Source organism: Ictalurus punctatus, chromosome 15 (assembly GCF_001660625.3).
Source record: "Ictalurus punctatus breed USDA103 chromosome 15, Coco_2.0, whole genome shotgun sequence".
In the NCBI taxonomy this organism is placed as follows: Eukaryota; Metazoa; Chordata; class Actinopteri; order Siluriformes; family Ictaluridae; genus Ictalurus; species Ictalurus punctatus.
This window is the reverse complement of record NC_030430.2, coordinates 22,605,272-22,622,097: the sequence shown is the minus strand read 5'-3', so window position 1 is coordinate 22,622,097 and position 16,826 is coordinate 22,605,272. Positions and strand designations below refer to the sequence as shown.

Genomic DNA, 16,826 nt, shown 5'->3' with positions numbered 1-16,826 from the left:
GACTTAAAATACTTTGAGATCCTGTCAGGTTAGCTCATGCTAGTTTTCTACCTAGCATTAGGACTAAAGATAATTGTATATAAACGTGATGCTAGTTCTCTCAGAAATCCTGTCAGGTTATCTCATAGTCTTTCTGTTTAGTATTAGCAGTAAAGTTAATTCAAGTCTTGGAAATCCTGTCAGGTAAGTTCATGCTAGCTAGTTGGCTAGCATTAGTGGTAAAGATAAACAATAATGAATATGATTTAAATATCCTTGCAGAAATACTGTTATCTCATATTAGCTAGTTGGCTAGCAGTATAGATGATAAATCATTATACATAAGAATTCAAATCCTGTCAGGTTAGCTCGTGTTAGCTGTCTGTCTAGCATTAGCAGTAAACATGAAACGTTTATAAATAACTGAAAAATCAATGTCAGGTTAGCGCATGCTAGCTGTTTGTTCAGAGACGATGATAAAGGTTTATAAAGGAAATTAAATACTTTGAGAAATCCTGTCAGGTTCGGTCATGATAGCCATCGAATTAGCTTTAGCTGTAAATAAGATAAATGTTTACAAATATGACAAACGCCTTACAGATATCCTGTCAGGTTAGCTCATGCTAGATGTCTATGTAAAATTCACCATGAAGATGATAAATATATATATTTATATATATTTAATAGCTTGTGCTAGTCGTCTATTTAGCATCCGCTGTAAACTGTATAAACGGTTATAGATCCTGTCAGCTTAGCTAGCTGGCTAGCATTGATAGAAAACGTTACGAGCGTTTCTGAATCAGATTGCATGGCATCAAATCAAACTTCCTGTAAATCTGAAAGATGTGTCGAACTCATTCACACACAAACTAGAATGTTAAACATTTGATCATAACATACAGTACAATAGAGGTGTCATGGTACTGCAAAATATTTCCGAAGTGATGACCACGTACTGTAAAACTCATTAATCGGTCGAGTCAGATTTCTTTATCAGGTTTAATCAGTGACCACTTAATAAATTACCAGTTCATTAAAACAACACAATTAAAATCCTTAATGTAAAACTCAGAGACTACGTTTACACGGACAGCAGTAATCTAATTATTGACCTTATTCTGAATAAGACGATATTCTGATTAAGGTGTTTACACGGACAGCAGTAATCTAATTATTGACCTTATTCTGAATAAGACGATATTCTGATTAAGGTGTTTACACGGACAGCAATAATCTAATTATTGAGCTTTTTCTGAATAAGACGATATTCTGATTAAGGTGTTTACACGGACAGCAGTAATCTAATTATTGAGCTCTTTCTGAATAAGACGATATTCTGATTCAGGTGTTTACACGAGTCTCTTTTAGAATACTCCTTTCATGCTCAGGTTTTGCATGTTATAGAACATAGATCGATTAACGGTACACGTCATTACGTCCCCATGCCAATAATCTCTGTTTACATGCTAGTTTCTTAATCAGAGTATCGTCTTAACCGGGTTAATAATAGATTATTGTTGTCCATGTAAACGTACTGAGAGACTCAAGAGTCAGAGAAAAACATTCCTCAGTGATATTAGAGGAATAAATAAAAAAAAAATTCCCAAAGCTGCTTTGAGTCAAATCGGTAAACAGATCGGTTTGTCAGTCTGGCCGAAGCGGCTTTTCTCCTTCCTGCGCTGTCCTTTCAGCACGCAAACCCACGTTTAAGAAGCCGTCACACGTCCATGTTAGCAAGGTTTGGTGCTGCTCTACGATTCCACACATGCTATTTTCTGTCTCTCATCCGTCCCCCAAGTTAACGCTGAGGTTCTCCTCGAAGAGAGCGACGCACAGCATGATGGCAGCTCCCGCGAGCAAGCCGACGCTCTGCAGGAGGAACGAGCCGAGAGGACTCGCGGAACCTCGATCTCCATGCAGCATCTCGGGCATCTGGAAGCACAAGAGGGTTCCAAGAAATGTTAGCAACAAGCTAAATTCATTCTAACAGTATATACATTGAGGACTTCTGGTAAATGCATGATCTTAAACCTTTAAACAGATACCGTTGAGTGCGTAAGTTTGTACACCCTAAAGACAGATTGAAGAAAAACATTTCTTTTGCACAAACAAATCACAGATGTGCCTGTATTATCATCATCATCATCATAAAAAAAACATTTATCATAAAAAGATACACTTCAAAGCCTTTTTTTTTTTTTCTTTAAACCTTTTTTTATTTCTAAAAAACCTTGGCTGCTTGCTTTTTTTTTCCTTTTTTTATTTCAGTATAATGTTCACTTCACGTCATATTGTTGTTTTAAAGCAGGGTAAACCCAGCAAAAATCTTGCTATTCTTCTAAATTGTTAAACAGAGGTGTACCTGCTTTTTTTTTGCCCTTATTTAAGATCCATACGGATGCAAACTTTTGCTCTCAGATGTATGTTAAACCAAAAAAAAAAAATCATTTTTAATGCCCAAGAAACTATTGACATGGCTGAAGAACATTTCAACACCTCTCGCATAATTGAAAATACTAAGAAATATAAATATGCAACTTAAAAACACCCCCATGTCTGTATTAGAATCTCAGTTTATATAAATCACCTTCTTCTCAATTCGTTTTTAATCGCCGGCTTGTTTGTTACTGGCGAAATCTAGCTAGCTAGCATACCACAGCAAAATGGGTCTCAAAGTTTTCGGTTACTAGAAAATTGCTGAGTAGTTCTGTTGAACCTGGAGGCGGGGCTTATTTCTGGGCCGGAAAATTTTCAACAGAATCCTCGAATAAAAGAACCTAACCTGACACATGGCATGGAAATATTGAGAATTACAGCTTTTTTCAATTAAGATACCCTCGAATTTATATCATTCTCACAGGTTTGGAACACCTTTAATATTATAATCCGCACCTTTAATAATACTTCAAGTGAGGCGATGCTAGTGTCCAGAAAAGGTGGTGCGTTACCGTGTTGACGAGCACCCGTACTACATTGCATTGATACGGATAAGTTTGCCGTTTTAGAGTCTCGACCACAGCGTCTGTTCTCACCATGTCAGTCAGTGCGACGTAGAGAAAGACTCCAGCGGTGAGTGTGAGGATCCAGGGTGAGTGCCGTGCCCACTGGTACCCCAGTACGGTGCCAGTAAGCACTCCAACGTACCCCAGCAGGGCCGAGAGCAAGCTGAAGAGTGCCAGTCTGCGTACAGGCCAACCTGCAGCCAGCAACACGGCCAGATCACCTGAACACACGTCCTAAAACCGTTAGTCCTGCTATATACACATAATTCTACACATATTATACACATTATACACATCATTCCCAGACACAGCTGTTTACTTACTTAATTTACTTATGATTATGTATACACACGTGCGACAAATGAAAGGAAATACCACCATAAAGTGTGTTACTACAAGCAACCAGAACAGCTACAGATTCTACAAGTTTCTGGAACTGTACTGGAAAAATGAACACCGTTCTTTAAAGGAGTTTTCCCTCAGTTGGTGTTTAAATAATGATGATGTTCATAAGTGTTTGATTTGGTTGCGATCTCATGAGTGTAAAAGCCTTAATATGTGATTTACATCGATTTTTATCCTCAGCGAGCCCTCTTGCTCTGTGCATGGGGGCGGGGTCGTCCTGGAAGAGACCACACCCACTAGGATATGAAACATTTCATAACAGGATAAAGGCAATCGGTCAGAAGAACTGCAGTACTGATTTGCAGTGACGCTTCACTCTAAGCGGACGAGTTGAGCCAAACCATCACGGTAAAATAAATAAATGCCCCCTACAGCATAACAAGGCCACTGGTTCATTTTCCTTAATTTAATTTTTCATCCATTGATATATATTTATATGCAAACTAATGATTATTCATGATTGGCACAACTAAGTGTATGATTGTAATATATATCATGAATCAATTGGATAAACGAGAGGATATATCAGGGGCTCGGTTTGAGCAGACTGCTGGAGAGAATGTCGTACCCAGCTCGTGAGGGAGCTCATGGCAGAAGACAGCGATAGTGGTACTGAGTCCTCCAGCCAGGCTCTGAGAAAACGCCACACCTGCAGGAGACACGGACAAAAACAAAACAAAACAAAGGAGTGATATGAGAACCTGTGAGCTCTGAGCAAAGCCAAGACACGGTGTGGTTTAACGAATAACGAATAATAGGGCTCTTACTATTCCTTGGTCTTACCCATTGTTATGGATGACTAAGGGAATTTGGCCTATGTGTTACCTCATGAAAAAGATATTTCTTGGATAAACCTGTGTTTTGTTTGCGATTGTCTGCTATCCATGTAAGCAGAGTAGTTTTGTGAATTATTTTGAACAGAATATCAAAAGGTTAAACGATAAAGACAATTTTTCACAGCCGCCTTTGTTCGTATTCACCATCGAGGGTGCCAATATTAATGGAGGGTACTGTATATATAATGAGGTGTCATCCTTTAATGAATAAAAACGAGCAAATCGCTGAGGTATAAGAGGAATAAAACAGTTCGGCATGTGCTGTGTAGGAAAATGATCCACTTTAGAATGGTACAAGTAACTCTCGCGACCCCATCACTGCTTATTTTCCTCTAACAGCACACCGCGTAGTGTTCCTTCCTTCACGTCATGGCCACATCGCCCACGGTAACCTGCTCGGACATACACACCGATCGCTAGTCCGTCCGTGAGGTTGTGGATTCCGTCTCCCATGATGACCATCCAGGCGATGGTGCTGAGTCCGTCGGAGCTTCGATCCGGCGGTGCGTGAGAATGCCCGTGACCCGACTCAGGAATCACAGCGTGCTCAGGAGCAGAAGAACCTGGAGAAGAGGACCACAGGTTTCATGACTTTACCGACGCACTCTCACTCGAATGTATTATACATGAAAAGCCTTTACACCCTTTGATCAGAACAGTCTCTTGCATTGATCTCATTTGAATTATTTACAACCACCTAATTTAACACCTGACACTGGTCTCGCTTTCAGGAGCATCTCAGTGTGAGAATCAGGATCCGTGTCGATGATCAGGTTTGGACATTTTAAATGAAAAAAAAAAAAAAAACCCTCATTTGATAATGGCTAGATCACTTGAAAATGGTTCGTTTTCACATAGTGTTGATTTAGAATATTTGGCAACAAGTCAAAAAATAAACCAAGATGGTGTCCAATGTAGACTGTGGTGAAAATGTTGATTTCTCGAATAGTAATGCGATTTACCAGAACCTAAATCTAAGTTTATGATGCTTGAAAGAAAATTTGTATCGATGTGATATGCCTATTGTTTTGCTGTGAAGAAGTATGTTAAGAAACATGGGTAAATGAAGTAAATGGAAGTTAAGTGAAGGAGGAAAATTGAAGTAAGCGGGTAAGGTACGCAGGTGAAGTAAAATAAAGCATGTAGGTAACGTTGGTAAGTAGGTAAAGCGGTCATTTTCGTGGAGAGGAAAAACATTATGGAATTTCACATCCTGAATCTTCGTGTATGGAATTTCCCAAACAGTGTAAATATGAAGTGCTGAATTTTATACTGCTCAAAATGCTTGTACCTGAAAAATGTGAATTCAGATTCAGTGTACAATATATACTAATATACGCACTTTACGTTATCTATGTTTCTTTCATTTAGGTGCATAACTTTACTTAATTAACTTGAACACATTCATTTGCTTGCATACGTGTGGTTTTACTTACTGAACTTTGCCTAATTAACTTTGCTATACCTAGTTATTAACTTACTTTACTCACGTTACCTTTCCATATTTACTTTTTTTACTTACATATTTTTTACTTAATTAGCTTTACCATACTTATTTATTTACTCACTCAACTTTACTTTACTTTTCTAATTTTAACTTTCCTGTTACTTTACCTTTTTTTTTTTTACTTACATACTTTTTAAGTAATTAGCTTCACCATACTTACTTATTTACTCACTCAACTTTACTTAACTTTTCTAACTTTCCTGTTACTTTACAATACTTATTTTTTTTACGTACATATTTTTATTAATTAGCTTTACCATACTTATTTATTTACTTACTCAACTTTACTTAACTTTTCTTTCTTTACCTTACCTATGACACTTTACCATATTCATTTATTTACTTATTTTACTTTACCATACGTATTTATTTACTTACTCAACTTTACTTAACTTTTCTAATTTTAACTTTCCTGTTACTTTACCATACTTATTTTTTTTACTTGCATATTTTTACTTAATTTACTTTATAATACTTATTTATTTACTCACTCAACTTAACTTATCTAATTTGACCTTACCTATGTCACTTTACCATATTTATTTATTTTCTTACAAATTTTTTACTTAATTTCCTTTACTAGACTTATTTATTTATTTACTTACTTAATTTCCTTTACTAGACTTATTTATTTATTTACTTACTTAATTTCCTTTATTAGACTTATTTATTTATTTACTTACTTAATTTCCTTTACTATACTTATTTATTTATTTACTTACTTTCCTTTACTAGACTTATTTATTTACTTACTCAACTTTACCATACGTATTTATTTACTTGCTTAACTTTTCTTACTTTATCTTAGCTATGTTACGTACTTTACGTAACATTACCAATTGACTTTACCCAAGTTATTTTACCGTACTTATTTACTCACTTTTCTGACTTTACCTTACTTACTAACTGAAATTTCATAAACAGCTGCTGAGAAAAATGATTCCTCGAGAATATCTTGGTAATATGAGGGTTTTTTTGTTTTTTTTGTGATTGGTCAGGGTTGAGTTGAAATATATCTAGGCTTGTTTGCTCTTTTTGAATATGACAGATGTATTCTCTGATTATCCCCAGATGTTTACAGCCTGAAATTCTATATAGTTGTGTGAATTTAAGCTGGTGAATTGTCTACTGCTGAATTTTCTACTACTCAGTTGTGTTAAGCTGAATGTAAAAATGCCGGATTCCCATTTCTAATATTTCCTGCGAAATCTCTCGCGAAAACATCAAATTACTCACGTCGGGGTTGTTTTTTCCAAGCTTCATGAATTCAGCTTTAGGTTTTAGTTCATTTGGATTTAACTCTATAATTCCTATGTGTGTCCTCATCTTTTCAAACTTACCCTCCAATGCCTCCATCTCCCGGTCCTCTGCTGCTTTCTGCTTTCTTTTCTTTGATTTCTGAGTGAAAAAAAATCCAAAATTCTAAAACTAATTCACAGGTTCCCATACTCATTAAGGGAAGTGTTTAATGTGTGTGTGTGTGTGTGTGTGTGTGTGTGTGTGTGTGTGTGTGTGTTCTGCTGAGAGAAGCTCACCTTATAGCTGTGCCTGAGTTCAAGCACACTCTCAAGCACGAAGAGCAGGTAGAGTCCACCGAGCACACTTAGGCCCTTTAACACTGCATCATGGTGATCACTGTGTGGCCCGGAGTTCGCCTGAGACACCACACACACACACACACACACACACACACACACACACTCAAGAGCTAAACACAACGACATTTACATATTCATGCTTTAAGAATGCGAATGCACCACTTATCAGACCCATGAAGCATATTTTAATGTTTGACATTTAAAAGCCATATATTTTAACCTTTTAAGCTCTTAATGTTGTGTAGAAATGACTTCTAGTCATACACACACCCACACACACCCACACACACATTTAAATACACATAACTATATGTACGTACAGATCTGAGAGATTCAACCATCTTCTAATGTTGTTATAAAATGTAACAAATTAGAATAATAAAAATGGAATAAAATATTAAGCGCATAGCAACAATAGTAGTAGAGTCTCTTTGTCCCAGATCAATGTTTATTTGGTATGTTTGAATTTTTTCACCTTACATTTAAACCCAAACAAAATATATGGGATAATATAAAACAATAATCTGATAGTCTGTCCATCCTTCAAGCTTTCACTGCCCTTGCCGTTATTCTGGTCACTTACATGAGGCAGCAGGTGCAGCAGGGCGTCTCCACACAAAGTGCCCACCGCCATGGCCGCCATGGGGCACAGGAAGGTCCGGAGGGCAGCGGGTGGGATCAGGGGAGTCAGTCCGAGGGCCATGAGGGACGGCAGACTGATTACTAGCAGTGCCACAGAGGCCCAACCCAGAGCTAAGAGGAAATATATACACCGTTTGTCCTTAGTGTTTAAAATGCTCTAACATGGAATGAATATAACATGCATAACTACCATTATATGTCGACATATCCAAACTAGGTCATGTGACTACAGCAGAATGTTTGGACCTATGTACATTTGGACTTACTTACTTACTATAATTTACTTTACATTACTCACTTACCCTATTTGACCCTGTTCCTTTCGTAATTTCTCACGCCACTTTACCAACTTACTTTACCTTACATACTTAACTTCACTAAACTTTACCTACACTTATTTACTTAACATTACCTCACTTTACTTACTTACTTTACCTCACTTTTCTTTCTTACTTACTGTACCCACAAACCTTACTTTACGTAACCTACTTACCTCACGTTACTTATTTAGTTAAATAGCTATTAAATTACTTACAATAATTTCAATGACATTACCCGCATACTTCGCTTAACCATCTTCACCTGACATCACACTACTTGCATACATTTCCTACTTACTTTATTTTACCGGATTTTTTTTTTAGTTACTTACTACGCTTCAATTTCCTTTAGCTTATTTTCACCTACTTCCTCTATTTCGCCTTATTTTACTTAGTTAATCAAGTAGTTACTTAATTACTTACTATTGTTACTTAGGGAGTTAAATAGCTATTTAATTACTAACTATAATTTCAATTACATCATGAAATCATGATACTTACTTCATTTTACCATGCATTAGTTACTCAAGTACTTACTCAATTAATATTTACAACACAACGAGTAGTTACGTAATACTTACTATAATTTCAATTACATCGTCCACGTACCGGACTTTACCGACTTCACCTTACTTTACCTACTTACTTTATTTGACCTTACATTACTTATTTATTTATTTTGACTATAATTTACTTTACCTCATTTTACTTACTTGACCTTACTTATTTAACTTATCTTGCATACTTACTTTACTTCACTTTCCCTACTTTACTAGCGTTCATTTATTTGACCTTTCTTACTTTGTTTTGCTTTCTGTACTTACTTTACCTCGCCGCACTTCACCTGCTACTTCCTTTCCTTTCATTTCATTTACTTCACTTCGTCTGCCTACACTTAGACATTTACTTTCTTAGTTACGTTACGTTACATCACTTTACCCACTTTATCTCACTAAGTGAAGTCATTTATCGTTTGTTTTTAGATCTCTGTAAACCTGAGCGTGACGATCTAGCCAACTAGTTTCAACTTTTTCCACAGACTCGGATAACGTTTAAAGGTGACCGAGCCTTTTGTGTCGCGGGTCTGAGTTTATGGAACAGCTTAGATTTTTTATTTTTTTTTATAAAGCTACCTCCCGCACTGGACATTTTAAAAATCCGATTTAAAAACGTATTTATTTTCCCAGGCATTATTTGAGTCTTTATTATTATTATTATTATTATTATTATTATTATTATTATTATTATTTGGGGTCTGTAGTATCAAATCTTCTGTTTTGTCCCGTCTTTTGTCTTTGAATGTCCAGTTGTTGTTTTTTTATGTTTGAATGCTTTTATTGTTTTATTGTTTTATTTCACGTCAATGATGTTTTGGATTTGCCTGATGTTTTTGTACGGAACTTTGGCCAACACGTATCGTCTTTAAACATGCTACGTAAATAGAAGCATGACTTGACTTCTTACTTCACATATCCTACTTCACTTTACCAAGTATACTTCACCATATTCTTTTTTTTCATCTAACTTATTTACTTATTTCACCTTACCTTATTTATTTAAGCATTATACCTCAATTTACTTTACAATACTTCACTTATTGAATTATTTTTTAATTAACTTTAAGTAACTTTACAGCTTTACGTTACTTGCTTCATTTGGTGTAGGTTACTTTATCTTACATTATTTAATAATTTACTATAGTTTACTTTAGTTCATTGTACTTACTTTACCTTTCTCTCTGAAACCTTAGTAAGTAAAAATATCTTAAATATGGGCAAATACGACTAATATATCTCTCTTTATTACACTGTTTTTAAACAAATAAAAGATTATTAAGCCTATTTCTGGATAATTTTTTTTTTGTTACACATTTCAAGCTTGATATTGTCTTATTCTATTGGCCGATCATTTTGCTTATTTCAAGCATTTACGTATTTCTAGAAAGAAGCTAAATTATCTGACAATAGAATACGACAATTTCAGTGTAAAATCGATTAAACGTTTATAGAAATAGGCCTAACTGACGTATATTTGTCAGATAACGACAATAATCTCATAATGGTAAATATTAGACCATTTTTCCTTAATTAAAGATATCTTAACTCACGGAGATATTGTTTTCGTGGTGTATCTTTCTTTCTTTCTCTCAACATATTGAAAGTAAACAAATATTTATCCTAAGTATTTACGCCCAGATGTGTCGAAAATCAATAGTTTACTTGTCTTTTTCTTACAAAAAGAGACACACATTTGCATTCGAGCATAAATGACTACTTATATGCCACGGACTTCACGTTGGTGATTGTTTTCTCTTTTGTATTATTTCACTGGAAGTATTGAAACTTTACTCAGTTGAAAAGTCCCGAACTGGAGCAACGGCGATAGCCTTTTAGCACGTCCGCTTTATTTTACGATGTTTGGATTATAGTTTATAAGACTATTTTGATATCGGACTCCTCTCGGTCACATTCCATTATCATTTCAGAGGAACGTCTACATGCAGGGGCCGATCACCTCTGAGAAAAGCCACGCTATTTCCAGCTTCCTGCGTGTGGGGATCCGTGTGGTGAAGACACACGCCGCTGTCTATCTGATAGAGCAGAGCGGGACACAGGAAGGTGAAGTGAGCCGGGGTGATGGGAGATGCCTGATCCAGACCGAAGTTCCAAAGGAGCTGCGTGACGTTCAAACACTGAACAAAGGAAAGATGTAAAGAAAGGATTGGTGCGTTTACAAGACTGCCATTTACACCTTTCTGTAACGTTTAAGCCTGAGAAGTCCTCATGGCAAACTTATATAAGCAGACATTATCTATCCTGAAAGTCCTGACCGAATGGCGACCAATCTCAATTTGCAGTTCACTCTCGTGACACCTTACTCGCTAGCCTGCTGATAGCTCTTGACACCTAACTCGATGGTTATCGTGTGACCTTTGATCACATGATATCAGCAAGCCATCAGACTTGTACTTTGATCATTGGGGCTATTCTACTCCACACGGTTTAACAGTTAACACTCACGTTCTCGTGGAGGTGGTTCTTTGTCGGATGATCAGAGAGCAGTAATGGTTCTTCTGTGCCAAGTGGAGCTGTGGGTGGCAAATCATCTCCCCGTCCTGAAGATCCACGCGTCACCACTTCGACCTCGGTTGTGGACATCGTCGCTTTTGCTTTAAAAGTCTCAGGCTCAGAGACTCTGTGTGAAATCGTGTGAAAACATTTGCGGGGGAAACTCAAAAAAACAACAACTTACTGTCATACTAAAGGAGGTGTCTACTGATTTGGTCAAAATTGAGTATTTTCTGGTGGTAGGGGGTTGCATGTCACTTAACAGATTAAAAATAAACCTAATATCAACAATCAATTCTCAAACCTTAAATGAATTAGTTCCTCTGTGAAAGTGTTCACACTGAGGATACACTAAAGTATACTACACTCATAATATACTGAAATGTAGGAATACATTTATGGCATGTTGTGGTCAGCCTTATCCGAGAGGAACTTCAAGAAAACCCATCTTTGTGTTAGAACACAGACCTGAGACTACAAATGCCCTTAAGATAAAACTGTAATCTGATCTGCATTATTTCTGAAGTAACCAGATGATTCAAGTGGTCATGCAAACAGCATACTTCCGTATTTATCACCATTTAGAAGAAGAAGAAGAAGAAGAAGCCTTTGTTTGACATATATACATTACAGCACAGTGATTTTTTTCTCCTGCATATCCTAACAAGCTGGGGTCAGAGTTCAGGGTCAGCCATGACTCCACACCTCTGGAGCAGAGAGGGTTAAGGGCCTTGCTGAAGGGCCCAACAGTGACAGCTTGGCAGTGCTGTGGCTTGAAACTCCAACCTTCCAACCTTAACACTTGAGCCACAACTGCTCCGCTGGATAATCCCGGGAACACCGTGGATGACAAGCGAGTCCACCATGCAACCCTGAGATCATTCCCACTTTGGGGCAATTAAGCCAAGGAATCTTCTGGCATGACTTTGGAAGTTGTGGGAAAAACGGTGAACCCAGAGGAACCCCACCACAGACAGTTATCTCAGCTCGGGATCGAACCAGAGACCCTGGATCTGTCCATAATGGTAATTTAATTGGTGCTAGTTTATGTGGATTTTTAGACATTGATCGAATAAACATGAAGAGGTATTTAATTAGCATTTAAACGATCGTCAATTCATACAGCGTTAACTTACTGTGTTAACATCACTAATGGTTTTATCAAGGCTAATATTTGAGTAATACTTTGGATGATTTTAGTTAAGAGAACCTTCATCTAATGCATTATGGAAATCTAGGGGGCTGTAGTCAAGACCGCCATTGTCAAATCCAAGACCAGGACACGCCCAAGATCAAGAGTCTTAACGGGGTCGACGCAGAGTCAAGATTGAGTCAAGATTGAGATCAAAAACCATCAAATCCTTTTCAAGGCAGTTTTCTAGAAGATGGAATTTATTCTCGGCAAAGTTTGTGCTTGAAAAAAGAAAAGGCGTCACGTACATTATTTTTGCACGCTCAATAACGACCGAGATCATATTTAGCGGGTCTTATGCCCAAGACCGAGACAAGTCCAAGTACAAATGCCAATACGTCAGAGACAAGTCCAAGTCAATACAGAAAATGTCCCGAGATTGGACTCAACTCCAAAACCAGACTCAAGTCCTACAGCTGTAATCAGATCTCATTACTGACTCATGTATACCCGAAGTTTTAAGAAATGTTTAAGAATTTTTTGCCAGAGTCTGGTTTTTAATTTTCATTTTTGGAGATGTCGCTAAGCACACTCTCTGAAGTTTCACTCTCTGAACAATTCCGCCCTAGACCGGTCAGAACGACACCGCTCTTCACTGGTGTTCATTAAACTCCAGAAAGCGTTGAAGATGACTCAGAGACTCTTACTTGTTTACTGGTGCTGAACTCGAAGGCTGATGAGGATGATGATGGTGGTCTTCTTTTAAGTGCTGGTGAATTTGAGCCAGGCTGGGAGAGGAATGCTTCACCGTGCCATGTCTGATCTCCAGGACGCTGACCTCGCCCAGTCCCAGGCTGCCCAGTAACTTCTGCAGACCTTCATACGTCAGAGTGCCGTTACTGCCGTACTCCAGGAAAAGGCGCTGCAGGTAGTAGCCCTTACGGAAGACACGTTAAACGTTAATACAGACGTATGACGGCGTTTTGAAGGACAACTTCTGATGCTGTGATATACTCAAGAGCCATATCATACTGTATGATGATTCGTTTTCTGATTTAAAGCGATAGTTTGGTCAGAAACGATATTCACCCCGTAGGACCGGTTCAGCAACGATCGGCTAACGGAGTGATCACAAGCTCACCTTAAAAGACATCGTTTGGCTGAAATATGATTGATCGATTCTAACGAATCGCTTCTTAACGTCAATAATGTAACTAAATAGGGATACGTTATTTGGATTTAACTGATAAAGTCTTCCGAACAGGTACACATAGAAAGGTTCACAGGGCATCCGGATGAGACAAGAGGTGTGTATCGGGACTGGGATGCAATAAAAACAAATTGCACGAGCAGGAGCTGTTTACTTTCGACAAACAAAGACCGTGTTTATTAAGATAAGCACGCTATGCATCGTGAACGTGCGTTTACGGGATTCGTTCATTCATCCTTAGTAACTGCCTGGTCAGGGTCACGGTGGTTTGAATCAAGCTACTAGCAAGAAGTAACTAAATTAGCATTGGTAGCTCAGTGGTTAAGGTGTTGGATTACTGAGGGTCATGAGTTCAAATCCCAGTACTACCAAGCTGTGACTCTTGGGCCATTGAGCAAGGTTCTTAACCCTCAACTGCTCAAAAAAAAAAAAAAAAAAAAAAAGAGAATAAGTCGCTCTGGATAAGGGTGTCTGCCAAATGCCGTAAATGTAATGTAATGTAATTATTTAGAAAATACTGTGGGCAGGGACAAACAAAAGGATTGACGAAACACTCCCACACATCTACGGAAGCCCTAAGAGGCCATGCATTATTATTATTATTATTATTATTATTATTATTATTATTATTATTATTATTACATTTTCTTTCTTGCTCGCTTTCTCTGGATCACGACTCAAATCTCTCACGATCTCCGCACAACGAAAGAGCTGTTTTCTCGTGATGAAATTACGTCGTGACAAAACAGCTTCTGTCATGTCGTGAGATCGTGAGAAAATGAAGTCGTGATCACGAGAAAGAAAGAAATAATACCGCATGGCTTCCGTGCACATCTCGGTTTGAGATCGATTATAAACCAGAGTGATGTAGTTGAGGTCGAGGAACTGTCCAAGCCCGAATTCACAGCACACGCTGGGTTTTTTTCAGCTCGTTGGTCTGTAGCTCCGGTGCAAAAACTAAAGAAGCAAACCAGAAGCTGAACGTGTCTTCGCTGATGAATTACACTTAGAATAAACGGTATAATTTGTGCCCTGATTATAGCTTTAAGATTGATTTCTGCTTTCAACACAGGCACTAAAGCTCAGCATTATGGATCGGGATTAATTGCGTCACCGTGTCCTAGATAAAGTGTCAGATTGTTGCTTTCTGATGAAGAAAGGTGGTTTTGTATGAGCTCGGTTTTGATGAATGGTCTTACTTGCTCTTCGAAAGCCTCCTCTAAGCGCTCCTCTGTAGGTGTGACCTGACTGTTGTCTTTCGTCGATTCGGCTGCGTTGTAATGCGAACGAGCGGGCGACGCTCGCGTTGATGAAATGACCAGGAGACTGAAGTAAACACTAAGCTTGAAGTCCAGAGGCATCCTGAAGACAAGCAAGAAACGAGCAAATGAACACAGAATGATGTTTGGACACGCAAATCTGTAATGCACGAGTCAGTAGGTTGAATACTCAGTACGTTAAAGCCTTCAGGAGAAAAAAGAACATAGGATTAAACCTTGGTGCTCAAGATTCAAGTGCAGTTTTTGGGAAGATCTTGAGATCTTTCTGGAGAACTCATGAAGAAATATATATACATACATATATATATATATAGCAGAATGAAACTTAAAATTGACAGATTATAACTATGTGCAAAAACCTTACCTGAAATTCTGCTCCTTCACGTGCTTCCTCAAAGCCTCTCTGAGCTCGCTGTGGCAGCGAGGAGGCTCTGGTTAATGTTCACACACTGTTAAAAACGTCACTGCTGGGGTTTTAAGCAACCGCGGTGGATTGATCAGGTACGTTGATCCTCTCAAGTAATCAGTAGGAAGGTGAGAATGTTTCTGGGGGAGGAGAAGGATAAACTCCGCCCCTCCCCAGCTTTTATCCGAGCGAAGAAATGAATCGGGATGATCAAACGTTTGAGCCACTCACATGCATGAGGATTTTAGTTTGCATAATAGCACAGAACTGTTATAATATACTAGATTAATACAACACACAATGAAAGGATCTCGTAATAATAATAAAAACATGCACAAAGTACATACGTTAAGTCTGGATAATAATTACAGTTTGCATGTAGGATGCAATTGCAGTCGATTTTACATGCAAGAGTTTCCTCCGGGTTCTCCGGTTTCCTCCCAGCTTTCAGAAACATTCTAATAGGTGGATTGGATTTGCTAAATTGTTCCAGGGTGGAAATGTGTGTGCGCACGGTGTCCTGTAATACGGCCGGGTGTGCTCCCGGCTCACGCACGGCGTTCCAGGGATAGACTCCGGACCTACCGCAACCCTGACCAGGATCAAACTCGTACCGAAGATAAACGAACTACACGGCGTGAATGATCGCGTGATCGTATGTGTTCATGACGACCTGTGATAGACTGGAATCCTGTTCTGGGTGTATTCCTGACTCACACGCAGCATTCCCGGGATAGACTCCGGATGCACCGCAACCTTGACCGGGATAAAGCACTTACCGGAGATGAATGATTTACATGACGAGACCCAAAACGGTTGACCCGGGGCCAAAATAATGAAGGCGGGGGACACCCTGGACATCACACACACACATTCACACACTAGAGAAAATTTGGAAATGCCATTCAACCTACAGTACATGTCTTTGGACTGGGGGAGGAAACCGGAGTACCCGGAGGAAACCCCGGAAGCACGGGGAGGACGTGCAAGCTCCGTGCGCACAGGACGTAGACGGGATTTGAACCCCCAACCACAGAGGTGCGAGGCAAACGTGCTAACCACTATTATTATTATTATTATTATTATTATATTTGCAGCAGGCCTGTCTTATTCTATAATGCCTTTATAGCGTAAAAACAACTGAAATGTTTTATGAGAAGTCATTTAATTATTAGTCATTAATATTACTACAGTTGATTCTTCCTTTGGAGAATTATTTGGGTTAATTATTTAATGATATAGTTGCTGGTGTGATGCTTAATTTGCTCTGACATCTTACACCCCTACTACACTTTCCTTCTACTGTTCTCAAGGTCCTCTATGGTTCAATCCCAAATAGCTCCTTACTCCCTTATATAAGTGCACTACACTGGCTATTAAATCACGTTTTCTACGCACTACGTAGTGCAGGATGTAGCCAATAGGACGCGATGTGGGATGG

At 38.4% G+C, this 16,826-nt stretch overlaps 1 protein-coding gene across 1 annotated transcript; it reads right to left on the bottom strand.

The window, feature by feature from the left end:
- Positions 1-511: 511 nt before the first annotated feature.
- Positions 512-16,826, bottom strand: slc39a5 (solute carrier family 39 member 5). Its single transcript, XM_017487743.3, has 12 exons — positions 15,344-16,826; positions 14,899-15,061; positions 13,197-13,426; positions 11,310-11,484; positions 10,804-10,981; positions 7,911-8,080; positions 7,265-7,384; positions 7,070-7,127; positions 4,633-4,785; positions 3,955-4,035; positions 3,012-3,202; positions 512-1,911 (listed from the first exon to the last, which is right to left on the bottom strand). Exons 2-12 carry the CDS (start codon positions 15,058-15,060, stop codon positions 1,762-1,764), a joined length of 1,668 nt encoding a protein of 555 aa, XP_017343232.1. The 5' UTR covers position 15,061; positions 15,344-16,826; the 3' UTR covers positions 512-1,761.